The 26,769-nt window shown below is 33.9% G+C and overlaps 5 protein-coding genes across 5 annotated transcripts; 4 read left to right on the plus strand and 1 right to left on the minus strand.

Moving 5' to 3' along the window:
- Nucleotides 1-4,590: 4,590 nt before the first annotated feature.
- On the plus strand, nt 4,591-6,089 carry LOC120121049 (WRKY transcription factor 23-like). The gene is made up of 3 exons (XM_039140523.1): nt 4,591-5,145; nt 5,256-5,414; nt 5,555-6,089. The coding sequence occupies exons 1-3, from the start codon at nt 4,790-4,792 to the stop codon at nt 5,886-5,888; spliced, it is 849 nt and encodes a 282-aa protein (XP_038996454.1). The 5' UTR covers nt 4,591-4,789; the 3' UTR covers nt 5,889-6,089.
- A 2,216-nt stretch (nt 6,090-8,305) lies between these two features.
- LOC120121048 (probable polyamine aminopropyl transferase) lies at nt 8,306-9,736 on the plus strand. Its single transcript, XM_039140522.1, has one exon. The coding sequence runs from the start codon at nt 8,604-8,606 to the stop codon at nt 9,612-9,614; it is 1,011 nt and encodes a 336-aa protein (XP_038996453.1). The 5' UTR covers nt 8,306-8,603; the 3' UTR covers nt 9,615-9,736.
- A 1,264-nt stretch (nt 9,737-11,000) lies between these two features.
- LOC120121050 lies at nt 11,001-13,143 on the plus strand. The gene is made up of 3 exons (XM_039140524.1): nt 11,001-11,709; nt 12,688-12,826; nt 12,951-13,143. The coding sequence occupies exons 1-3, from the start codon at nt 11,151-11,153 to the stop codon at nt 13,024-13,026; spliced, it is 774 nt and encodes a 257-aa protein (XP_038996455.1). The 5' UTR covers nt 11,001-11,150; the 3' UTR covers nt 13,027-13,143.
- A 3,077-nt stretch (nt 13,144-16,220) lies between these two features.
- On the minus strand, nt 16,221-20,193 carry LOC120121136. The gene is made up of 7 exons (XM_039140586.1): nt 19,443-20,193; nt 18,901-19,343; nt 18,605-18,764; nt 17,915-18,252; nt 16,835-17,800; nt 16,580-16,726; nt 16,221-16,499 (listed from the first exon to the last, which is right to left on the minus strand). The coding sequence occupies exons 1-7, from the start codon at nt 20,191-20,193 to the stop codon at nt 16,221-16,223; spliced, it is 3,084 nt and encodes a 1,027-aa protein (XP_038996517.1).
- A 2,852-nt stretch (nt 20,194-23,045) lies between these two features.
- Nucleotides 23,046-24,835, plus strand: LOC120121047 (probable glycerol-3-phosphate acyltransferase 3). Its single transcript, XM_039140520.1, has 2 exons — nt 23,046-23,829; nt 23,928-24,835. Exons 1-2 carry the CDS (start codon nt 23,095-23,097, stop codon nt 24,807-24,809), a joined length of 1,617 nt encoding a protein of 538 aa, XP_038996451.1. The 5' UTR covers nt 23,046-23,094; the 3' UTR covers nt 24,810-24,835.
- Nucleotides 24,836-26,769: the final 1,934 nt, after the last annotated feature.

Below are 26,769 nucleotides of genomic sequence, written 5' to 3' on the forward strand. Positions count from 1 at the left end.
TCAATAACGATTAAGAAATATCAACATGAGAAAGAATAAGTTAAAATTTTAGATTGATTTGATAAATAAAAATATGATGATATCATGTTTTTGTTAAAGACTTAACATCTGAGTGGCTCAAACGAGCCTAATTTATTAAAATATAATCATATGATTAAAATAAAATATATTTAAAATTTAAGTATGTAGTTTACCCTGGTTATTTGAGGAGTTTTAAAAAACAGTGAAGCGCTGCGTTTTGTGTGGAAGAAAAAAACGAACGGAACGGTGTCGTTTAGAATCATTCTATTTCTTTTGACCCATTGGCCACAATACAAATAAAGAACAAAACCTTGGTGCCTAGAGCTTAAACCCTGATACTCAAGCGAGCGAGCGAGCGATGAGCTTTAAGAATCTGATTCCTTTGGGATCCTTTCTGGTGGGAAAGCTTTGCACTTCGGTCGCCGACAATGCAACGGCTTCAGGGACGAGGGTGGTGGCTCGAAACAGAAACAGGTTGTACCCAAGACTGTCGGTTTTAGCAGCGACGGAAGTGACGGAAAAGGATCAGGAAAGAGGAGCTGATGACGAAATTATCTTAGTAAATCAACGAAAACAATGAACTTGTTAATATATCTTGGATAATTACCTCAAAATTTAAAATCAACTCAATATTTTTAATAATTCCAAACATTAAAAACACAAACTCATTATCAATATCAAATAATAATTTGAAAAATATTGAAACATTGAAAACTCAAAGAAAACAATAAGTAAATTAATTAATTTTACCTTTATGTTAGAATGTGATTCGATTCGATTTGTTTTTTTTTTCTTAAAATTTGTTAAAAATTTAATAATATCATATCAAATGATGAAGATTGTCGGTTAAAGGCATAGAGAAAAGAAAATTTTGAGGAAAAGAGGGTTGAATACAGTTGATTAAAAACTTGAAAAAGGGATTTTTTTTTAATTTTTTATTGTTAAATATTTTATAAAAAAAAAGGTAGGGTTAAGGTGGTGTACAATTAAATTTTAAAAAGTAAAATATATGGAGAACGTTACTATTGACTTTTTATGTGTAAAAAAAGTAAATTTTAATTTTTTATTATTAATTTTTTTAAAAAGACTGGACTCACATTTTAAAGAGTATCGAAATTTCTTAAAAGATGTTTTATTTTTTTATTTTTTTATTTTTATACCATATATATTAAATTTATATAAAAAAAATTAGAAATTTTTGAGGTGTCAATTATCGTAACGTTGCTCCGCTCATAGAGAAAGAGACGGTAAAAGAAGATACAACCAACGATGTTCCCATACGATTCGAATACCAACTAGATGTCTGTAAACCAACCATTAAATTTTGGAGATTTTGTCCCGTTCTCTTTTGCCCCCTCAATCATTACACTACCAGATAAATCAGTCCCTCAATACATTTATTATTTCAAATTTATTATAAAAATTAACTAATGTGACATAAATATCACGTTGAAGTTGAACTTGTCAAAATCTTAATGTTTTCGTCTTGATATTATTATTTAAAAAATAGAAATTAGTAATTTTAACTTTTCTTTAAAAGAAAATTAATAGAAATTGTCATGTTTTATATATTTAGTACATAAAAGTTCTTTTCATAAATAGTAACGATCAAAATATAAAATAATAATACAATACTTAAATTAAAACAATATAATTTAAATATGTATTTTTAATTAATTTTTTATTTTGTGACTTTGACTTGCCCCATGCCTATGTGCATCGATCTGTCGTCACTAACTTTGGATTATAATAAAAATCTTCTAATGCGGTCGAGAAAAAAGAAATAATAAGAGAGAAGAGAGTCTTTGCTTTCAGTTACGACTCGCGAGTCAGTTACAACAGTGGAAATGGAGGAGGGTCCATACTCCATAGCATCAAATGTAAAGGACAGTGTTCTACAAAGTCTAGACGCTGAAAGAAAAGAGAGGGAATTAATTTTTTATTTTATTTTTAAAATAGTGCTCAATAAGGGTAAATTATGTATTTAGTATTTAGACTATCAATTTTTGTTTTTTTAATATTTAAACTTTTAATTTTTTAAAATCCTACATAGCATTTAGTTTTCATTTCATTTAGGTACATGTCGTTAAAAGCTTAACGCATTTAGTATTTAAACTATCAGTTTTAGTAATTAAACTTTTAATTTTTTCAAAACTTAACATTAAATTTTGAATGTATATTAAAATCAAAGAAAAACTAAATTTTAAGTATAATTTTAAAAAAATTGAAAATTTAAGAAGTAAAATGGACTAAAAATAAAAGTTAACTATTAGATGGGCTAAAATTTTATTGATGTCAATTATCAAAGAATTAAATTATTCATTGAAAATATATATTGTACTACTAAATTTATTGCATATATATTTAACAGCAAAGATTTGACCAAGGCAATAAAATAAAATAAAAGTAAGGATAAGTCTGAATACGTAGCGTAGACACGCGACTATAGTCAAGATTTGAGGTTCGACTCTAAAAATTAGGCTGGTCAAGAAGACTCAGGACTCGGGGAATATGGCAATGTCCAGCTCATAGAGCACAAGGTTCTTAATTTTGTGGTCGTGGGATCGAGTTTTACGGAGAGCATTTCATAATTCGGAGGTCTCCCACGGAAGCTGCTCTTAACCTGACGTTGAGGGCAGCCTACTTACCCAATGTGAAGTTTCTAACCGTGAAGAAAACCCTAATATGTGATAATTGATTTAGATCATATTTTTTTCGATGGAAACAAATAATTTTATTTAAAATAGGAAATTTCATTAATTACAATAAATATTTACAACTACAATGTAAATTAAGCACATAATTATGAAAAATTTCCTATAATCATTGAAATAAAACTAGCAACTTAAGATCACATAAGGACCATACAAGGAAATTTTAAAAATCTAACCAAAAAACTCGAATAAATATATATACAAACATATCTGATCGTATCGACAAACGAACCACAAAAGGGGATCAAACTATTAAAATATCACTGACAAACTGCAAATCAGACTCGAGCGACGTAAAAAGCTTTCCACAAACGTAAATGATGTATCTACGTCCAATCTGAGGATCCAAAGCAAGAAATATCAACAATATACTAGATAAGCTTCATATTGATTAGTTGTGGTGATGTCAAATCAACCTATAGAAAAAAATAAATGAAAAAAGGTAAAATAATAAAAAACATGTCAAAAAACATAAGAAAACGTGCAATAAAAATAGTACGAACCATCTTACCTCAGTGATTAAAAGAATCGTCGTTGTTCTAAATGTCACATGCTCAAACACCAATAGTTGCAGCATGGTGATTGAATGTTAATTGTCAAATGATTGATCGTATTTAGAACATGTACTATTTTGTAATCACATTCGCTTAATTAAAAAATAGCAAACCAATAAAAAAAATTGTATTTAGATCATAATTATAGTTTTAGTATATAATTGTTTTAAATGAATAATTTATATGTTAATTTTTATAGATAAAAAAATTGAATTTGATCACGAATCACGATTATCAAAATCATATATTTAAACCCTATTATTAAATTAAATGATTGACTATATATATATATACATACATAATCGTAGTATTGATAGTATATTTTAAATTCTAAACTTAAATTAAGGCGAACATATAATATGATATTAAATTGGATGACAGTTAATGAACGGTGCAAGTGGATAAAGGAGGGAGAAATTCATGCTATAATATATACCCATTTATATGTCTTCCACGAGATGGTAAGTGGGAGTTGTTACATGGAATCAAGTGAAGAACATTTGACTCATTATTTAGGGCTCCTTTTAATCATCTAACACAACTTACGGTATCTAAAAATAAATAAAGAGAAATTTGATTTCTGATCTTCCTTCCTTTTTTGATTTTATTTTCTCAGGGATTACGGCTGTCTGCCAAAGAGAAAAGATGGCCATTAATCACCGACTGAATATTCGAGCATTTATTCATTTCTTTTATGCCCTTATTTTCACACCTTCAACACATGTAACCGTGCATGCTCCTATGAATATAATCTCACCCAAGAAAGAAGTAACTGAGTTTAGGGTTTTGGCCTTCACTCTCTTGTGTTCATCACCAACTCATCCCTTCTAAGGATAATATAAAATATAAAAAATGTTATAAATTTTTTAATTAGAAATAATACAATGTTTAAATGTAACTTAACATCCCACGTAACGTACCGATTATTGAACTCCTTAATCCTTCAAGCTGATTACTTTTTTTTTCAATTAGCACGGCTAGTAAGATATAATTTTTCATTTTAGTTAATTATTTTGTGATTGTAAAAATTTAAAACGAACCATGAAAGACGGAGCGAGTTTTAACGCGTAAGAATCTCACGTGGGAACTCCGTTCACACTTCAAACCAGTTTACTTGCACCAATCAAGATCTACGTCTGAAAGCGTCGACCATAATTACTGTCCGAATCCGACCAACGAAGAGGACATGCAGACAACCGACACTGTTGAATTTCAGCTCAAAAGGTTGATCTACAGTCGCCGGTCAATCCTTTTTTATTCTTGTTCCCGTATTATATATTCTTCACTCTTCTTATCTCTCTCCATTGTCTCCTCCGCTTTATCTCTAAACCTAAAAGTCTCTTTCACACCTACCTTATAAATCACATCAAACCCTACTCTACTCTTTCTCTCCCTCTTTCCCTTGTGAGACTGCAAGTTGTTTGTTTGATGAAGAACAAACTGATCTTTTGGTGTATTTGAATTTGATTGACTTCTGTGGAGAGAAAAGAGGGTCTGAAGATGGAGGATCTGTCGGGGAGCTCATCGTTTTCTGGTTACATCTCGAGTAGTTTCCCCTTACAAAGTGTGTTCGATTTCAGCTGCGAAGAAGAGACGATGCCATTAGGGTTTATGGAGTTGCTGGGTGTTCAAGATCACTTGAACACGTCTTTATTTGATATGACACAACAAGCTCCATTACTAACCCGGTCGCTACATAATCCTTGTTCGACGAAGATCGACTCTTCCGTTGACGTGTTAAATCAGCCTGCTACTCCAAACTCTTCCTCGATTTCATCGGCATCAAGTGAGGCTGTCAATGATGAGCCTGATAAAGTGGACGACCAGGAAGAAGACCAGAAAAAGACCAGTAAACAGTGAGTATAACTTTTTTTTTAAAAAAATCTTAGTGTAAAAGACAAATGGGGGTTTGTTTTTTCATCAAAGTGATTTGAAGCTGATGAAGTGTTTTGTTTTTTGGCGTTTGTGATGGTGGGTTTAGGTTGAAACCCAAGAAGACAAATCAGAAGAGACAGAGAGAGCCGAGATTCGCGTTCATGACAAAGAGCGAGGTTGATCATTTGGAAGATGGGTACAGATGGAGAAAGTACGGCCAAAAAGCTGTGAAAAACAGCTCCTTTCCTAGGTAGTATTACTAACTTCAAAGTTCAAACCTTTTAATCCATTTTCGTCCCCCTTATATTGTTTTTCACCAATTCAGATAAATCTCAGAAAAACAACTTCCAGTTCCATGGTTTAATATTTATACTGTTTAATGTCACCCAGGAATTATTATCGTTGCACCACCAACTTATGTAAGGTGAAGAAAAGAGTGGAGAGATATTTCAGTGACCCGAGCATTGTGATAACCACTTACGAAGGCCAACACACTCATCCCAGCCCAATCATGCCTCGTTCAAGTCTTGGTGCGGGTACTTTTGGTATGGAGCCATTTGCTGCCATTAATGCATTGTATCCTTTGAACTTTGGCCAAAATGGTTCGTCCTTTAACCCCAGTTTTATCCATGAGAGGCGTTTTTGCAGCCCAGCATCGTCTTTGCTTAAAGACCATGGCCTGCTTCAGGACCTTGTACCATCCCATATGCTAAAAGAAGAGTAGTGTCCGTATGTATATGTAAAAAAAAAAATTCCCCCACCGACTTGGGTTGAAAGGAGGTATAGTTGAAAATGAGATCAGTTCATCTGGTATGTGGTTTTTCTTGCTTGACAAATGGCAATTTCTCTTGTACAAGGGACCTGTTGCCCGACCTTGATGATCATCAGTGTAACTTGGTTTTACTTTTTTGAAGCTATTGGCCAACGTTTTGCAGCTTGTCTTGTTTCTGCAACTCAACTCTTCTGGTTTTTCACTGAAACACAAATTTAATATAGATTTTGCTCAAATCATTTGGAAAAAAATGTTTGCCATTTACAAATTGCAGAATGCAACAATGGTGAGTACGGCAGGGAAGTTGCTCTGCTTTCACAAGTAACTTAAATATGTTGTGTTGGGAAGGAAGCAAAACAGGGGAGGAAATTAAAAGATAATAATGGAAGATCTGAGATGGCCCCATTTATGAGCTCTTGAGCAAGTAAATACATTATTTACCAAGCTTCCTCCAACATAAGCACTCTGATTAGCAGGTAATTTTTTCAGCAACAATCTTTGTGATGCTTCTGGGATTTGGCATAGATTCATTGATTGGTTGAAATTTAATTATAAAATTTCGATGGTTAAAAATGATATTTTGTTAGAAGTATTTTGAATTACATTTATACAAAATGAAGTACTAAAACACATATTTATTATTTTAATGGTCCAAGCCCCGAAAACCCAAATAAGTGTTAAATGGAGAGAAAGTTGACATACAAAGTTTAGTGGGTAAAAGAATCACGGTTATTTATAGAGTTTACAAATTCGAATATCAACAGTTGTAGCAGAGTGATTGAGCATTCGTTGTTACTTTAGTGATTGAGCGATAGTAAAATAAGTTTTTTTTATATAAAAATAGACTTAAATCTTTGATCAAAATATTGATTTAATTAAGTGGTTGGAGTTGCTCTACCCTTCCTACATAATTCATTATTAATGTCATTAATGAGATGTATTATCGTACGATTATAGAATTAAATTTATTAAATTAAAATTAAATTGATATAATTTAAAAATAATAAAAATCAAATATATAATTATATAAATATTTAACTATATCATGCCATTTCTTCTTCAAATGTTAAGGGGTTAATATCATTTAAATAATCTAATAATTAATTAAAAATTTGATAATAAAGTCAAATTTCTCACAATTAAGCGGTTATTCATATTGTTTACCTTGTTTTTAAATTAACATTATACTCTTTTAAGGTCCCGTTTAACGTGGCTTTCTAAAAACACTTTGAGATAAAAAGTCTGTTTCGACCACAAAATCAATGTCAAACAGGTAAAAAAAAATCGATGGTTTTAAACCAATCACAAAAAATATGATTTCTAGCTTTTTCAGTTTTAACTTTACGTTTGGAAACGTAAAACAAATTATAATTTTACTCTTACTAATGTATGAACTGCTGTTAATTATATACATTTTATTTTTTTAATTTAATACTAATGTTCTTAAAAAATAATTTATTATAATTACTAATATTTTTTTATCAAAACAAATATTTAAATTATTATGAATTTTATGTTCACATGTTAAAAAAAATTGATAATATACTTTTTTCTGAATAAAATATTTCATATATAAAAATATTGTTAATAACTTATCTTAAAATATTTTTTTATATTTTTATTATAGTTTAAGTTAATATATTTTATATATCATAATATAATAAGTATAAATATAATTTAAATATTATATTTTTAATTTATAATATAATATTTATAATAGATATTTTATATATTCAAATTCATTTTTAATAATGTCTGTATTTTAGAAGCCTCGTTCAACATGAACTATAAAGACCACTTTCTTTTAAAAGGAACGAAGAAAGATAAGGTTAGACGAAATAGCCGAAGAAGTGTCTTCAGTTAACGGTTCTCGCAGACATCGAAGGAAATTAAGCTGTTATTGGTTTAAGGTACATTCCTTTTTCTCTTCTGATTTTCTATCTTCTACATGTCTCTGCTTTTGCCCCCCCCCCCTTTGCCGGCGGCGAATTTTCCCTTGTTTTCTGGGCTTCTATTTTGAAGGGTATAAAAAGCTCTGGGTTTACTACAGTTTCAATTTTCTGCTGTGGAGTTGCATATAAAGAGGGTGGGAGCTGAATACTGTTCCACTTATGATTATCAATAGAAAGGATTGAAAATTTAGAAATAAATTGAGTTAGTAGATAACAAATTGTTTGTTTTTTGAACTTGTTTATCATGATGAAACTTTAGCTATTCACTATTGATAAATTTGGTATCGTTTTGTCCTTCCGAATTTTCATTTGAAGAGGCCTTTGTTTTGTTGTACTTTCCGCAACTAATGTTCGATATTTCATTGATAAATGCAGGATTAGCTGCAATTAGTGCCATTTTTATCCTAGTTAAGAAAATTTGTCCTAGTAAAAAGGGCAACTTTAGCTATGAAGCTGTGAAAGCTACATTCTTGAACGCCTGGAGCTGAAAATTATGGTTAAATTAGGCCTTTGGGCTAAGCTGAGAAAATAAAGTACATTTACCCTTAAGCTGCAATTAGTTCATAGGTTACCAAAGGGTGAAACATATCCCGTTAGGAAATTCCCATAAAACAAGAACCAAAGATATATAACCAAGGGGATTCAATAAGAGTACTAGGCAGGGCACCAGATAATAGCTGCTAACTATCGAGACGAGAGGATATCACCCGAAGTAATGATGCTCGGAGGCCAAGGCCAAAGGCTAATTATTTCACACCCCTTTCCGATAACCTGCTACACTGTAAAATCTTCCCACTCATTGCACCATTTCTCCCTAAAAGTACCTGGAAGACCCAAGCTGGTCCATCTCCCTCTAGCATCCAGCAGGTCTGACCAAACCCATCAGTACAAGCCACAAACAAAAACCCAAGACGACGGAATCCCAATCGATGATGTCAAAGTCATTGCCAAATTCAAAACGAGGCACAACTATATCCGTGTCCTACAAGTTTCTCGAAGCGCCGACCACCCGTTTGCCGGCTCTAGGCTTCTACTCCTCGATTCCCCTGGAAACATCCACAGCATTTCATTCCTCTTCAAATCACTTACCAACACTTACTTTGACGTTTTTGCTACCTTACCTCCCATTTTACCCCCTGGACCTGTTGGTATTCTAGGTTTTGGGGCAGGTTCCGCAGCTCGCCTGATGCTTGAATTATACCCTGAATTGAGAATACATGGATGGGAACTTGACCCCTCCGTGGTTGAAGTTGGAAGAGAATATTTTGGCCTTGAAAAGCTTGAAAAACAATACCCGGATAGGCTTTACATTTACATTGGAAACGCATTGAAAGCTAGTATTAGAAACGGGTTTGCAGGTATTTTAGTGGATTTATTCTGTAAAGGCAGTTTGATACCGGAGCTTCAGGATCCAACCACGTGGCAGAAGTTAAGGAAGAGCCTGAGGAAAGGCGGGAGAATCATGGTGAACGTAGGTGGTAGTTGCGTGGAGGCCGAGGATGAACGGAGAAATGGGAAGATGGTGATGGAAGAGACTTTGAAGGCCATGCATAGGGTTTTCGGTGACAAGCTTTTCGTTTTGAATCTTGGGAATGGAAAGGATGACGATAGTTCCCTCGCTTTAACCGGTGAATTGGCGGTGTCCGATCTTGATGCCTGGAAGAAGAAGCTTCCGCGTTCTCTAAAGGGTTACGTTGACATGTGGGCTGCATATCAGGATTCATAATCAATGTAAGAGGGATATATTTACATATCAACATTCGTCTTACCATGAATGCCCAACTTGGTTGGCATTTTCACTCATTTTGTATGTTGTGTTGTTTTATAACATCATTACCTTTTGCTTTATATATCGTTGTGATGTTCTTAGGATTTGTCTCACTGGGCAAGTCAAGCAATTTTACGTTGAATTATAATTTATTAGATTATGAATACTATTTACGTAATTGAATCAAGTAATTCAGGTTGAATGAATTTGTTTCATTTTTCCGCACATTTAAATCAAATATAGCTCTTGCAAATCAATTAGTGGGCTACATTAAAGGTTGACCTTCAAGCCGACCTAACCTTGAAATATGTTCTAAAAGAACTGCAGGAATCTTGGGACCATTAAATTTTTAATTGTTAACCGATGATTTTATTAATTCTAATAATTTAAAATATACTTTTCAATATGGACATTAATTGATTCGTTTCCTTCTTTTGAATAGTCAAATAAAAGCGTAGGAATATTACTTATTCCACCGGCGAGAGTGCCCGTTACCATCCCCGGAGTAGCTGACACGTTCATACAAAGACAAAACTAACGTCGGCTTGTGCACCTAAAATGTTAGTATTTGTTACGTTAAACATTTGAATGAGTCAAAAAATATTTTATGCAAATATTCGGAAATAACGGTATAATTTGAACACTTATTTTTGATATTAAATTTATTTTTTAAAGATTTTTTAAAGAAAATATTAATTTCTGATTTTTTTACGAAATATAAAGGCCACTTTCTTTAAAAAGAAGCTAGTAAATCGTGCGGGTAAATAAATATAAGGTTAGACGAACTCAACGAAGGAATTTCGTTTCACTTAGGTGGTAGGTAAATACATTCTATTTTCACTTCTGAGTTTCTTATTGCTATACGTCTCTTCTTTTCCTATGATGTGTGCATTCCCCCCCCCCCCGGTCGGCGGCTTATTCTCGCCTGTTTTTTTCGGGGTTTTATCTTAAAGGGTATAAGTTTCTGGGTTTATTTCGGTTTCGATTCCCTCCCCTTTTTTAATCATTTTAACATAGAGGCTGTGAGCTGTTTGATTGTTGTCTCACATCTGATTGTATAGAAAATTATAGAAACAAATTCAAGTTTTACCGAGTTAAAATGATAATGACTAGTTTAATTCCTTTTATCTTTTAGTTTGTTCCGTTGGGTATCAGATGATGAATGATGAAGTTTTAATCATCCACGATTCATAAATTTGTATCTTTTCCCCCTTGGAATAAGCATTTGAATGTTCCTGTGTTTTCGTGCATATTCGGCTACTAATATTGGATTTTTCATTGACAAATGCAGGATTATACGCTTGCTTAGAGTTTCAAACTTTAGCTGGACTCTGGTGCGGACTGTTCTGTTTTGATTTGGTGAGACTTACCTTGTGTGATATTTCTTAGAGGTGAAGGGTTGATTCATGTAGACGGGGACCGAGTATAATAAGTTTACCAGTAGTGGGGAACATAATTATCTTAGGTTAAGGAGAATTAGAGGTTTTATTTTGAATGGATCCCTTGCTTGCAAGAGAAAGAGATATCGAAGTAGATCTCGAAAGTGGTGGGACTACCAGTGAAGATGAAAGAACAAAAGATCATGGTTCATCAAGTTTACAAACAAAGAGAACACTGAACGGAGTTTGGCGTGATCTTTGGAGCTTTGATAGAATAGTCAAGGGTGAAAGTGGCATAAACTCATGTAGTAGTTCTTCGAGTTTCGGGGGAGTTGAGGGTGAGAATGTAGAGTTGTTGACAGAAAAGAATTCGGAAGGAGAAGAGAATCATGAACTCGTGGCCCTAGCAGAGAAGAACTTGAGGGAAGCGAAGTGCAAGAAGACAAACACTAGGAAATCACCCAAACCACCACGGCCTCCGAAAGGTCCATTGTTGGATGCTGCTGACCAGATGTTGGTGAGGGAGATTGCTGAACTTGCCATGAGAAAACGTGCTAGGATGAAACGGATTAAAACAAGGAAGAGGATGAAGGACTCAAAGGCCTCATCATCAAGCACTAGCCTTTATGCTATGGTCTTCACAGTTCTCTTTTGCTTTGTCATACTCTTTCAAGGTAACTGACATCTTTTGAGTTTAAGAATTATTCTCGTCCTCGGATAAATATGACTCTTATCCTAATTACTGTTATAAATATCATGGACTGTACAGTACCAATATGGGAAATAACAAGATACCTTGGTTTGTTTGCTTCAAATTTGAATAACCTACCTTTTCATTTCCCAGTTTTCTCAAATAACTTTTTCATTGTTTCCAATTACCAGAAAGATTTAGCTTGCTGAATAAGCTCAATTTGTGTTATTACATAGTTTATGAATCTTAACTTTGTTGAGTATCTCTGCTTCACAATGTGACATGTCTAGTATTATGACATTGTAATACAATTTCAACTTCTCCAAAATTTTCCCCAAGTATTGCCAAATCATCTGTAAAATGAAAGAAAAATAAAAACTTGTTACATCGACTCTCAATATATTGATTTGTTTGCCTGGAACAAGAAAAAGCTAAATTGCCTAGAAAATGTCGTAAAAAGGATATCTGGAATGCCATATTAAGTTGTTTATTATAGAAGAATTAAATCTTCTTTTAAATTTAGAGTTCTTGAGCTGTGAATGGAGTGATTATTTTGCAGTCTAGATTGAAAGAAATTGTTAACGAGTTAACACAGCTTAAGGTTGTCTTCTCCTAGTTATTGACTTGCTTAGTCACCAATTCTTGTAGCCGTTAGCTTGAAATTTTAAGTCATAGGCGGAGTACAGTTTCACTAATAGTGCTTTTTCAGTTCTTGTTTTGAATTCGAGGTAGTACAAAGAAGCATGCTTTCATCTCAGATTGGTGCCCTGAAGATTGTCTTTTTTTCGCTCCTCTAATTTCTTTTCCTTTGAAAATGTTCATAAGCATTTTATGCCTCAGCCAATTGCTATTGATTTTGTCTTCCCCTCCTTTGTATGCAAAATGTGTGGTTCACAATCCAAAATTTTCCTTCTTTGATGCTGCAATTTCTGGGATCGGCGTGATATTGATTTGCTTGTAGGTAGAAGTACCAGACGAGGAGCAAGTGTGATGTCAGAGGGGTCTCCTGCACCCTCAGTTGGCTCAAGTGAAGGCCAGATTTCTGTTCAGTTTTACAAGAGCTTTCCTATGACTGGAAATCACCACCACGATCTTCCCTGGTACATATTCCTTTCACTTTCTCCTCGTTTCTATTATCAGTTCAAAGACATGTCCATATTTTTGTGAATGGTGATAAAAAAATGCAATGATAGATTTTCCAAATGTTATTTGGAAATGATGCAGCTTGTTAGAACAGCATGTTTCTGGTTCGGTTATTGGGAAGAAACCAGAAAAATTGCCAGACGAAGTGGAAAAATAGCTGCTGAAGTTGCCAATGTCGAATTATACGTAGTCATGTACAATGGTTTCCTTGGTCTAACAAACGTAAACAAAATTTTGATTGCGAGCTATGCTGATTTCTGCTTACATGAACTGAATGCCTAGCTCCAGTTTTTGTACAGTTTAGTTAATTATGTAAATTATTGCATGAAAATATCTGGTAGTCAATGGGGTTTAACCTGCCATTGCTAGGATGTGTTGAACTGGTGGTGATAGAATAAAAAAAACACGTATTTAGTTGTCAAAGAAGAAAATGATTGCATTTAGTAATTGCGCATGGACCCTTTAAATCATCCACCATCTCTATCCTGACTGGTGATCGAAAATGAAGCCTTAACTGATATTGTGGCAAGTGGTTTATATAATCCCAGAATTCCTCCTTGGTGTGCCTTTTAACTTTTGACACGTCTTGAAGTTGATGTTTTGATTTTGGACTGCCACAACGACTCTCACTAGGAACTACATGACCGTTTCTTTTTGGCGAGCTCTGTTTGCTGTATGTTTGTTAGGTCGAGGTGATGACAACCATAATCTCGAACATCGGATGCCCACAACCAACAAGATCATCACACGCTGGGTTCTTTCCCCCCTCAATTTTGGACCTTTTGGGGTCCTTTTTTGCCGGTTGGGCTGGCTTTGATCTTATCTTATCTCTCAACTTAATTAAGACCTGAGAAACGAAGATTGTGAAAGAAAAAGTAAGAGCTTTCCGATCTTTGACATAAATTAACAAATAAGAATGATGTTTCCAGTTTAATTCCAATATAGTTGCACCCCTAAGACTTTTAAGGTATAATAATTGCTTGCAAATTGCAAACGACCAAACTTATATACATAGTTAATTATATTCAATTAATTTAAATTTATATGTATTTAATTAATTCAAAATTATATACATAGTTATATCAAATAAAAATTCAGTAAGGTAAAATCACATAAATAATGAAGTGGGAAAAAAAGATTTCTCCAAATAAGGACTATTAGGCTTTGTTTTCTTAAGCAGGGTGTTCTTTATACAGTGGATTAATAAATACATATGAATCACCCGACATCTTTATGAAAACGTATAAAAGATTCGACGTCTTCCTAACCTTCGTGCATATCTCTCGACATAAAAATAATAATATTGTTGTTGGTGTCCTTGAGCTAGTCAAAGATAAACTTGCTTAGATTGTTGTTGGAGCAAAAGACGTGGGAGTTAGTGAACACCATCAATGGAATTTAGGAAGATAAAAAAGATAAGTACGAGAACTAATGCGAGAAAACATTGTACCTTTCGCATGTCTTTTGAAGATATCAGATGATTCATGAGATTTCTAATTAATATCGTAACATTCACTCTATTCTACAAACAAATCTATTTTCTTGTTACATTATCCCAGTGAATTAACCAGTCCAAATATGATGGTGAAAACACAAGCACCAAATGGAAAACAAAGAAGTCCATGTATGTCTCTTTATGCTAGAGTAGCCGTTAAACTATTCCCTTTCCATCCACATTAACGAAAGAAACGCCATAAAAGTTAGAACATAACATGTCGAAAAATATGAACACCTCTCCACAGCCAAGGACACATGCAGTGACAATACTATGTCATCTGCTAAACAAAACAATTGTGGACCACACAATACAATATAAAGATATCTGTGTCCATTGATACACTATATGTCATATCCTATTATATTTATAATATTTTCTCGGTCTGTATTTTAATTATTTTTATATATTGTGTCTGTGTCATGTCTTTATTTAATATTTTTAATTATTAGTTATAATAGTAACTTATTTTAGATACAAATATATATTCGTGATCACGGTCATAATAATTTAATAGAATGTTTCAATTTAAATAATTATTTAATTATTTCTGATTTACTTTTCAATGATATATGTAAAAGGGTTAATCTTTACATTAGTTTACTGGCCAGTTTGTATCAGCTAGAAAAAATGTTTTTTATTTATTTTGATTTTATACGATGCATATTCAAAGAGTTGACCCACAAATTGAGTTATTTAAAAAGTTGACCCACACATTTACATCAACGAGGGAATGAGCCGCCGACGCAAAATACCCGATTCCAATTGAAAAAAAAGTTGATTTATCAATCTATTGCCAAGTCAATTTAGGTTATATACTTAATTGAATCAATTGAAATGACCATCCAATTCAGTTGGTAGAGCAAAAGGCTCTTAACCTTAGGGTCGTGGGATCGAGTCCCACGGAGGGCATTTCATAATTTGGAGGTCTTCTATGGAAGCTATTCTCAACCTGGTATTGGGGGCAACCTACTATCATACCTCCTCTTACCCCATTACATATGGGAATAAGGGTCAGCTAAAATTTTTACTTAATTGAACAATTGAGGGGTTTCGCTAGTCGAAGAAAATGTATTGAATCTATTAAATATTATCAATGGTTGAAGAAGAAAATATTATTTTTCCTTAAAGTTGACTTCGAGCAACGGTGTTGGAGTGTGCGTTGACAATGATTGATAAAAATCTTAAACCAATATTATCTTATAATCGTCTCCTACTGTTAAAAAGTTATATATTTGATTCCTTGATATTTTCTCTTTTTATTTTAAAAGAAGTTTTTTTACTTTTAAATAATTTAAAGTGGTTATAAAATAATATTTGTTTGAATTTTTTTATTCTATGACAATATAAACACTCTATCGATATAATAACTCGAATTCTCTAAAGAAAACAATATTTTATACTATTGAGGTCACTAAATAAATTTATTTTAAAAGATATTTTTGGATAATAGACGTTGTAAATGGATATGCTTTATTTAAATTATTTTTAACAGTAGAATAATTATATAGTTATATCATATTACTTTTATTGTATGATATTTATATTTTATCTTACATTTAAATTATTTATTATTTTATCTTATATTTAAATTATTTATTATAATGATCAAATTATAATTATATATTTATTTATATTTCTACTCTTGAACAGTAATGACGTATAAAAAAGTCTTATATAGCCTAGCCATATATTATTTACAAAAAAAATTAAAATTTTTATAATTATTTGATACTTAATCAGTATTAAATATATAATTTTCATATTTATAAAAAATAATTTTGTTTTTATATTATATCATGTTAATTTATATTGTCATATATTTTTTTTTGGTTGAAACAGGTACAAAGGGCTGTTTAGATGCCCGTTCTATCAGAAATCAGAAACTTCTCGGCTTCCTTGGGAGGGTTCTGCAGCAAAACTGAATCCCCTTGGTAACTCCATAATTGCCTGGTGATAACATCCGCTACTCGATTTGCCTCTCTAGGTATGTGCTTCAGTTCAACCATCCAATTTCTCTTGAGCAAAATCTCTATGTGCTGCAGAATAGTTAATTTTCTGTGTTCAGTCGACTTGTTTCTGATGAGGTTTATGGCTTCTTTGCTGTCAGATTCCAAAATCACTTTCCTTTCACCCTTCATCCATGCAACTTTTAATCCCTCGTGAATACCCCAAAGTTCTGCTTCTAAGATTGAACAAATCCCAATTTTCTTACCAAAACCCCAATTCCAGTTTCGTTATGGTCTCTTGCAATTCCCCCGTACACAGCTTCTCCCGTATTCTGTCGTTTGGCTCCATCTGTATTAATCTTGCAGTAGTTTCTGTCTGGTTTTTGCCATTTGTATTGATCGCTATTTCTGCTCTTTGTATTTCCAGTCTTAGAACTTTATGTATTCTGAATATCTTGGGATAGTCTTAAGGCTTGTTGAATAATAGAGTCTCTTTCAATCATTTCCGGGTCGAAAATCACCTGATTTCTTCTTTTCCATATGTACCAGATAACAACGCTGAAAAAAGTAGTCCAGTTCTCGATCCTCGGTGATGGGGATTGGTTTGTTTCAATGTTTTCAATGAGCCATTCCTTTATGTTGATACTCAGGAACTTTTCCATTTTCTGGGTACCCAGAAGTTCAATCCATATCTGCAAAATTTTTGGGCAGAATCTCATCAAATGGTTGATATCTTCTGATTCATAGTTGCACATAGGGCATCTTTCATCTGTTGTCAAATGTCTACGGGCTCTTTCTGAATTGGTTAGTAATCTGTCGTTTCCTATAAGCCATAGGAAAGTTTTAATTCTGGGTATGCTATTATGCTTGGCAATGGTGGACCAGATTTTCTCCTCTGATGAATTGATATTTGCGATTTTCTTATAAGCAGATTTGACAGTGAAGACTCTTTTCTCCGAGGGAATCCAGCCGGGCGAGTCTGTAATGCTAACTTCTATTGGAGGAGGTGTAGCTTTCAATTTGTTGATGATTTGGTCTGGAAGTAGCCGATGAATCTTGTTCCAATCCCAGGTACTATTCTGGTTGATCATATCATTTACTTTGGATTTGTCGTTTTCCACTTCAACTGGATGGATACATGAATTTGATAAAGGGCCATTCTGATCTAGCCAATTGTCGTGCCAAAATTGAATATGATTTCCGTTACCAATGTTCCAGCAGATATTCTGCTTAAACTCTGACCAAAGGTTGCATATGTGGTTCCAGAGAGCTGAACCTCCCTTCTTAGTTAGCTTCTCAGGCAGGATTCCTTCCACTTTATATTTGTTTCTCATCACCTGCACCCATAATAGATCATTTATATTAATAAGTTTATAAGCCAGTTTAAAGAGAAAAGCCTTGTTTTGCATCCTCAAGTTCTTTAGGCCTTGTCCCCCATCTTTAATAGGTTTACAAAGGGTATCCCAGTTCACCAGATGAACACCTCTCTGTTCATTAGTATGACCCTAGATAAAGTTTCTAGTAAATCTTTCCAGTTCATCGCAAGTTCCTTTAGGGATAAGAATTGACTGCATAGTGTAAGCTGGAATTGAGTTGAGGACAGATTTAGCAAGGGTGATTCTTCCCGCCAAAGATAATGTCTTAGCCTTCCAACCTGAGAGTCTGTCTTTCACTTTCTGAATGATGCTGCTATAGGTGTTTTTATTGATTCTGTTGTGTAATAGAGGAACGCCCAAGTAATTTCCAAGATTGTAGACCTCTTTGATTCCAATCATGTTCGTAATAGTGTCTCTGGTTTGAACATTCAAATTGCTTGAGTAAAATATATTGGATTTCTGCAGATTAACTTTCTGACCCGAACTGCTACAGAATTTTTGGAGCGTATTCTGAATAACCTTAATTTGGGACTTGTCTGCTTCAGCAAAGAGCATAAGGTCATCTGCAAAAAAGAGGTGAGGAATGTTAGGACCTTTTCTAGACATTTTAATTGGTTTCCACTTACCTTGATCCACATTTAATGCAATTCCCTTGCGCTAATCTCTCCATGCAGATGACAAATAGGTAAGGCGAAAGGGGGTCACCCTGTCTGATTCCCCTTGATGGTTTAAAAGGCTCCGTAAGACCACCATTCCAGTTAATTTGGATCGTCGTGGAGGTAATACAATTCATAATAGCCATAATAAATCTATTAGGTAAGCCCAACTTCACAATACTATCTCTAATAAAGTTCCAATCTAATCTATCATAGGCTTTTTCCAGATCGATCTTGATGGCCAGGTACCCCTTCTTACCTTTCTTTATCTTCATAGAGTGGATAACCTCTTGAGCAAGGATAATGTTGTCTGTAATAACCCTTCCTGGTATAAAGCTTGTTTGGCTATTAGAAATTAGAGTAGGAAGAATAGGTTTTAAGCGGTTAACGATAACTTTGGTTATAATTTTGTAGGTAACCTGACAGAGGCTTATAGGTCTAAATTGAGTAATTCTATCCCGGGTTATCAATCTTAGGAATTAAAACCAAACACGTTCTGTTTAAAGCTTCTTCAATCTGGCCACCATTGAGACAGTGTTTGACTAGCTGGCAAACCTTTTCTCCAACTGTGTCCCAATTACTCTGGAAGAAGTTAGCATGAAACCCATCAATACCTGGAGCTTTTAGAGGATTCATACTGAAAAGAGCATCCTTAATTTCAATGTTCTCAAAAGGTTTATCCAACCAGTTCCATTGCTCCCTATTCAGATTAGGAAAGGGTCTAGAATTCTCAAGAGATTGCTTCACTAAAGGATCTTTTGTGAATAGTTCTTCATAGAACTTTTTAACATGGTCTTTAAGCATTTCTTGATCTTCGCACCAGGTCTCAGCTTCAGTTTTGAGAGCTGTAATGATTTTTTTCCTGCCCTTAGTAATCGCACAGGAATGAAAGTACTTGGTATTTTTGTCTCCATGTTTAATCCAATTGCATCTCGCCCTTTGAGCCCAAATAAGTTCTTCTTGTCTTAAAATTGTGTCAAGCTCAATCTTGAGATCAACTTCAAGAATAGACAATCTGTTTGAATTATGGTGACGAAGCGCTTTATCAATCCCTTTAAGCCTAGCAATTAATCTTTTCTTCTTCTGGTTAATATTACCAAAAACTTCTCTATTCCAAACCTTAATGTTCTCCTTGATATGGTTGAGGCTATCCATAAGGTTCTCATGTTTAACCCACTCTTTTTTAATGAAATGTTCAAAATCTGGGTGATCCAACCAGGCTGCCAGGAATCTGAACGGTTTCTGTCTAGAATCTTTGGGGTTGTCCATAGTATGTAAAAGGATAGGACAATGATCAGAGCCCATTCTGTCAATGTGTTGGACTCTAGAATTGGGGTAAAGCTCTAACCACTTCAAATTCATGATGCACCTATCTAGTCTTTGCCATAGGTTGCCCCGCCTCCAAGTAAATTCATCACCTTGGAAATTAACATCAATCAGATTGTTGTTGAAGATGAAATCTTGAAAATGGTTACTTCCTCCTCTGTACTTACTGCTACCACCTGTTCTCTCATCAGGACTCAGAATACAATTAAAGTCTCCTCCTAGAATCCAATGCTCATTATTGTTAGGCTTGAGCTTGTCTAGAAGATCCCAAATCTTACAACGAATATTGGGGTTGGGGCTAGCATAAATTACTGTGAAGAAATTCCAGCAGTTACTGTTATTATCCTTAATTTGAGCATGGACAAACTGGTTAGAGATACTTAATATTTTCACCTTAACCGAATTATCCCAAAGAATCCAGATGCCTCCACTGTGACCCTGAGCTTCGACTCTAAAAGAGTTGATGTACCCCATATTGTTAATAATTCTGTCAGCTTTCTTACCACTTGTGTGAGTCTCCATCAGGGCAATAATCTTGGGTTTGTGACTAAACACACAATCTTTAAAGTGTCTTCTAAAAGAGGGTTTAACAACCCCTTGAGTATTCCAAAAAAGAATCTTCATAATTATTGAGGTAATTGATTGTTGATTTGTGCCCGATCCATCTCTTCCTGTTCACCGTCTTGGTTCTGGTTCAGATCAATTTGCTCCAGAGATTGACTTTGGTTTTTTGTAGGGTTGTTGTAATCAGGAGGAGCCAAATTCTCAGAGTTCATGGATTTTTCTTGAATCCATTCTGAAATTAATTGAACATTAGGACTGGTAGAAGGTTTAGATTTACCAATTTTCAGACCTTTTTTGGTAAAATGGGAAACTTGCTTAGATTTTTTTATTAATATTCCATCTAGAAGTACGATTTCGTATGCTGTCCTTATCATGAATGGTAATTGATGTATGGACTCCATCTCCCATATTTACCCTGTGTTCACTAATTTGGATTTTTTCATTCGCCATGACTTGGATCCCTCCTATCATAACCTCCTTAGTATTGTCTTTGTTAGCTGCCATTTCATTGTCAGTAATAGGGACATCAACTAATCTATTTTCATCTTCAATGCTGGTATGAGTCATAGTCCTCTGGGTCTGTATTGTAGTAGTATTTAAATTATAGGGTAAATTACATATTTAGTATCTAAACTATTAGTTTTGATCCGTTTTAGTACTTATACTTTTAATTTTTTTAAAATCATAACTAATGTTTAGTTTTTTTTCATTTTAGTATCCAACCTTTAAAAGTTTAACATGTTTAGTATCTAAACTGTCAATTTTGGTTCGTTTTAGTATCTAAACATTCAATTCTTTCCAAACTTAACGTTAAATTTTGAATGGGGTACTAAAATGAAATAAAAACTAAATTTTAAGAATGGTTTTGAAAAATTAAAAGCTTAGGTACTAAACGTGTAATACCCTAAATTATAATACTTTGAATTTTTTTTTATAGAAAACCTCTAGTTTTATTAAAAATAGAAAATATAAATAATTACAATGAAGATTTACAAGCATAATCGTAAACATAAACTAAATTATAATTAGGACAATTTCTATGACAATTGACACAAAAACTAGCTACCTAAATCACACATAGATCAAAGAAGGAAAAGGTTCAAAAACCTAACCAAAATGCTCGAACAAAATAAAGATACGAACAAATCTGACTGCATCTACAAACAAACCACAAAAAGGAATGAAGTTACTAAAGACCACCGACAAATCGCAAACGAGAGTTAAGCGACGTGAGAAAACTATCAACGAACGCAAAACGATTATCCAAATCAATCCGAGGGTCCAAAGCAGGGAATATCAACATGATAACAAATAAGCGACATCTTGATCAGTTGTGATAATGTCAAATCTAACCCAGAGAAAAAAGATGAACGAAAATAGCGGCCAAACGAACAAAAACTACAAAAAAGGCAGAGATAAACGTGTCACAGAGACATAATGATTCTTATTAAAAAATAAAAAAAATAAAGAGAAGAAAACCGACGATCGGCAACCAGCATCAAAATTTGTGCCGTCACCGACTAAACAAAATTAAAGAAAAAGATTAATTTGATCTATAGAAAATAACACAAATTGTAAAGAAAATAAAAGAGGAGAGAGGAAGAGAGCGGCTAAGTATTTTTTCCTTTTATAATACTTTGTAATTTTAACACCTAAAAAAGTATATCTAAAATATAATCACAAAGTCTATATATAATTACTATATTTTAGTCACAAAACCTTTTTGTCGCAGTCAACTTTATACAATGAAATATATTTTTCTTCAAAATAAATGATTTTGGCATGTCATTATCGAATTGCTATCTGTTTATAACTAAACTAAGGAGATATTTTGAAAAGGAATATATACATTTTAAACTTATATTTTAATATTATATGTTATTATAAATTTTAATTTGACTTTAATTTTCAAATTGTTAACACCTTTATCAATATGAAATATTTTCTAATTTATTATATACATAAAATATGTTTATAAAAGATTGATATTTATTTTCGGGTAAACTATATAAAAAGTTACCAAAATTTTAGGGTATTTGCATTTTAGTCTCTGAAATTTTTGGAGGCAACTGTTTGATGGTCATCGGTTATTGCAGGTCATCGCTGATACCCGCGTCTCCTCCCATTTTTTTAATACCATAGCTCGATCTTTGTTGGGATTTCTTGGTTTAGTTGATGGTGTGGCACACGAAAGGATTAGTAATAAATTACAACTGTAACTCAATGTAATGATCACATATTAACCCTTTTTTAATGTCACCGTGACACCGAAAATTGCATCTATAATATAAAATCATACTAACCACGTCCAAAGCACCACAACCGTGACACTGCAGGTACAACTGCAACCCCAATTTAGTACTATTTCTGGTCGAGAGCTCTTTTGGTCTTCAGCTCTTCCATCTTTTCTCTCGTCGTATGTTCGCCGTGACAATGCAGTTAGTTAGTTTATAGTATTTTCTGGCTTGAATGTTTAAGGTTGTTGTTTGTATCGAGGCTAAAAGTGGCAGGCGGGTTATTATCTGATTAACTTCTTTCAAAATAAGTAAAATAAATACTAAATTTTATGAAAGGTTGATTGTCAGATTTCAAGTCCATCTACTGTTTGTTGACTGGATCATCTACCGTTTATTGACTGGTTCAGCTGCTCATCATTAATTGATTTCTCTTTGCTTTCCTATGCCATCATGACTACATGATCCTTATTCAGTATCTGCAACTCGTAAGTCGTAACCGTGTTGTGTTTGTACCAGTGGGCCAATCGGCTTAAACCGTGTTTGAACTCTATATTTATAGAGGTAAACAACCAAACATAGTACATCTTCAGTCAACGAATACCTTTTGTAGTAACTGAAAAAAATGGCCAAGTTTTTCATGAACTATTTTTCCTTCTTCTTCTTCCTCTATCGAGTCGTCTTCAGACAAGCTAAAAACCCCAAAGCTCTCCACAGAAACGTGAGCAATCTTCATGCAAACGAAGGTCAAATATTATACCACAAGTACCCTTCTTTTGCTCAGAGATGGCCGAACCTATCAAAAGACCAAACCATAGTGGTTTTTAGTGTCGAAGAGGCTTTGTTGAAATCCTCATATCTGTTCCCTTACTTCATGCTCGTGGCCTTTGAAGCCGGAGGGTTGTTCAGGGCTTTTCTTCTCTTTGTTTTATACCCTTTTCTATGCCTTGCCGGTGAAGAAATGGGGCTGAAGATCATGGTATTCGTTTGTTTCTTTGGGATAAAGACAGAGAGTTTCAGAGTCGGAAGTGCCGTTTTGCCCAAGTTTTTCCTGGAGGATGTGGCGTTGGAAACATTAGAGATGTTGAAGAAAGGAGGTAAAAAAGTGGCTTTCAGCAACATTCCTCGAGTGATGGTGGAGAGTTTCTTGAGGGATTATCTGGGGATTGACTGTGTCGTCGGGAGAGAGATGAAGGTGTTCGGTGGCTACTTCTTGGGTGTCATGGAAGAGAAGAAAAGAAGCAATGATGCTTTGGAGACGATGATTGGAAGCCAAGAAAATCTGGCAAGTTATCGTGATGTTATTGGCATCAGTAGCCTCAAGGAATCACTTCAACATCATTTGTCTTCTCATTGCAACGTAAGTTTGACATTCTTTTACTCTCCAAATTTTAGTATAGTAGAGGGACTAAAACCAGAATTAGAGCCATGGCTAAATTATTGCATTTGGTGCAACAGGAAATCTACCTGGTTAGAAGAGCCGACAAAAGAAGCTGGCAACACGTAGCAAGAGGGGAGTACATGAAACCACTCATTTTCCACGATGGGAGACTGGCTTTCACCCCAACACCATTAGCCACACTCACCATGTTCATGTGGCTCCCCTTTGGCTTCACCCTTTCAATCATCCGAGCCATCATTGGCTTAATGCTTCCCCATAAACTTTCAATCCCCATATTAGCCTACACCGGGTTCCACCTCTCCCTTTCTTCCGACCCGTCACTCGAAAACTTAACCATCACTCGGAAAACCAAAGGCCGCCTTTACGTTTGCAACCATAGAACACTGCTGGATCCACTCTACCTTTCGTTTTCATTACAAAAAGATATCGCCGCCGTCACGTACAGCTTAAGCATGTTATCGGAGCTGTTAGCGCCGATCAAAACCGTGAGATTAACCAGGGATCGAGATCGAGACGGTGAGATGATTGGAAAGCTATTAAAGCAAGGGGACCTAGTTGTTTGCCCCGAAGGAACCACGTGTAGGGAGCCTTATCTGTTGAGGTTCAGCCCTTTGTTTGCTGAGATGAGCGATGATATAGTCCCTGTTGCCATGGACAGCCATGTTGGCATGTTCTATGGCACAACAGCTGGAGGCTTGAAATGCTTGGACCCACTTTTCTTCATCATGAACCCACGTCCGAGCTACAATGTACAGATCCTTGCCGGTGTGTCGGGCGTGCCTTCTGGTGCCGGTAACAGCGAAACATCGAGGTTCGAGGTGGCTAACCATGTGCAGAGTGAGATTGGGAAGGCACTGGGATTTGGTTGCACTATGCTTACGAGAAGAGATAAGTACTTGATATTGGCAGGCAATGAAGGAACAGTTGATAAACACTAACCGGTACCATAAACACATTTTTTTGGGTGTATAAGATTGTACACTCTATTTGATTGATAGTAGAAAATAATTTGTACCCAAGACAGTGTTTTATTAATTATCATATTTGCATATATTATTCGATCATACATTTAATCCATCTTTCAATTATACTAATTAAGCGGTTGTTAAATTTTATAAAAATTAAAATAAGTTTATATTGGTGAAAGATGCATGCATTTAAACGGTTGAGCATGTCATTCTAATAGGTAAACTATATATTTAATACTTCAACTATTGTTTTTATTCTATTTTGATCATTTAATTTTTTTTTTTCAATATCATGCAAAACATTTGGTTTAGGCCTCGTTTTAATCACCTGTCATTAAAAATTTATATAAAGAAAAATAATAATTAATGACACATCAACATAGTCTTAATTTATATCATTTTGTTTTGTGTGATAACAAATTTTAGTTCCATCAAACTATTTCAATGAAGATAATAATTCAAATTTTAAAATTAATATTATTGAAACGAAATAAACAAGGAATATTGATTACGAGAGCTTAAAAGGAATTCAATGGCTTAAAGTTTCATATTAATATTTTAATAGAAAAATATATGTATAAAAAAATATTTAATTAAATATTTTTGGAGGAACATTTTAATAAATTACTTTTGAGAATTAATTTAGCTTTTACACTTGAATATAGATGACAGGTGATATATTCTAAATAAAGATTGGGACATCACAAAGAATTATATATATATATATATATATATATATATATATATATATTTGAGTTGCCTCATTGGAACACATCCCTAAAGATTATAATATCTTGTTGATTGTGATTTAATTTGATCCTTTCCAACTACCGATTGGCCATAGTATTGAAAACTGAAGACTTGCAGTCAAATCGTGACAGATCACAGATGTAAATAGATATAATGCATGCGGTGTCAACGTAATCGTTCATCAATTGTTGTCGATCAGAACTCTGTATATGACTTCACAATAGCTGCTACGCTTAAAAAAGACCCTTCCCTTCGATTTTCGATGTGTTGAAGAGTTTAATATCATTATAGAATATTGAGAGACCTCGTGTAAAAAATAATAATTATTTCATTAGAAAGAATAAGAGCAGAAGACATGCAATACCATTTATAATAGGTTTACAAGTTTAGAAGGTGAGGAAAGCAGCAATATGCCATTTTTTTAATAAAATAAAGAGTAAAGTATAGTAATGGTCACTGAACTTTTCTAAAGCTTTCATTTAGATCGCTAACTTTTAAAACTTGCAATACAATCCTCCAACATTTAGTTTGTTTGCAATATGATCCCCGACATTACACTGTCGTTAGTACGTTTGCAATATGATCACTGAACTTTTTAAGCACTTGCATTTAAGTCTCCCAACTTCTAAAACTTGCAACACAATCCTCAATTTTATTTTAAATCCCAAATTTTACAATTGAATTATAGCTTTAGAAAATAATTATGCATGCACTCAACTCGAAAGGCATCATGACAGGATAGTATATTTGGAACAGTTACTTGACCCTATCGTGATGCCTTTCGAGTTGCGAAAGAGACTGAGAGGTGAATGGGCTGTTTGGGATTTCATTATATCTGATCATCTGTTGGAAAATCTTTAACCACAAGGATTAAACGAACAAATTATTATATGTCATTTATACAAAATAATCTCAGCTTTGTCGGTGACTTTCAACAATGATACTTAATTCATTTTAGTAGTATTTGTCAACTCTACATTTCTAACCCCATTTTTTTCTCACAAGCATTTCATCGAACATCTATGCTTTACCTAAGATAACATGTACTCAATGGACCCTTATTCAAGTCAACACCTCCACATAATTCAACGTTAGATTAGAATTTTCTATGCATCACCGACTGAAAAGTTACGCTGGAAATGAGAAGAGAGAAGCGAAAAAGGAAATTTGAAATCGAAAA

This window comes from Hibiscus syriacus, unplaced genomic scaffold, assembly GCF_006381635.1.
Source record: "Hibiscus syriacus cultivar Baekdansim isolate YM2019G1 unplaced genomic scaffold, ASM638163v2 tig00110356_pilon, whole genome shotgun sequence".
Lineage (NCBI taxonomy): Eukaryota > Viridiplantae > Streptophyta > Magnoliopsida > Malvales > Malvaceae > Hibiscus > Hibiscus syriacus.

What these genes read in the sequence shown, in the direction of transcription:
- LOC120121049 (XM_039140523.1), top strand. Translation starts at nt 4,790, where the DNA reads ATGGAGGATCTGTCGGGGAGCTCATCGTTTTCTGGTTACATCTCGAGT. An exon ending in CAGAAAAAGACCAGTAAACA is followed by an intron (nt 5,146 to 5,255) that starts GTGAGTATAACT and finishes TTTTGGCGTTTG; the next exon opens with TGATGGTGGGTTTAGGTTGA. An exon ending in AAAAACAGCTCCTTTCCTAG is followed by an intron (nt 5,415 to 5,554) that starts GTAGTATTACTA and finishes AATGTCACCCAG; the next exon opens with GAATTATTATCGTTGCACCA.
- LOC120121048 (XM_039140522.1), top strand. Translation starts at nt 8,604, where the DNA reads ATGATGCTCGGAGGCCAAGGCCAAAGGCTAATTATTTCACACCCCTTT.
- LOC120121050 (XM_039140524.1), top strand. Translation starts at nt 11,151, where the DNA reads ATGGATCCCTTGCTTGCAAGAGAAAGAGATATCGAAGTAGATCTCGAA. An exon ending in CTTTGTCATACTCTTTCAAG is followed by an intron (nt 11,710 to 12,687) that starts GTAACTGACATC and finishes ATTTGCTTGTAG; the next exon opens with GTAGAAGTACCAGACGAGGA. An exon ending in CACCACCACGATCTTCCCTG is followed by an intron (nt 12,827 to 12,950) that starts GTACATATTCCT and finishes GAAATGATGCAG; the next exon opens with CTTGTTAGAACAGCATGTTT.
- LOC120121136 (XM_039140586.1), bottom strand. Translation starts at nt 20,193, where the DNA reads ATGGAGACTCACACAAGTGGTAAGAAAGCTGACAGAATTATTAACAAT. An exon ending in TTGGAATAGAGAAGTTTTTG is followed by an intron (nt 19,344 to 19,442) that starts GTAATATTAACC and finishes CTATTCTTGAAG; the next exon opens with TTGATCTCAAGATTGAGCTT. An exon ending in GAATCACCCTTGCTAAATCT is followed by an intron (nt 17,801 to 17,914) that starts GTCCTCAACTCA and finishes ACTAATGAACAG; the next exon opens with AGAGGTGTTCATCTGGTGAA.
- LOC120121047 (XM_039140520.1), top strand. Translation starts at nt 23,095, where the DNA reads ATGGCCAAGTTTTTCATGAACTATTTTTCCTTCTTCTTCTTCCTCTAT. An exon ending in ATTTGTCTTCTCATTGCAAC is followed by an intron (nt 23,830 to 23,927) that starts GTAAGTTTGACA and finishes TTGGTGCAACAG; the next exon opens with GAAATCTACCTGGTTAGAAG.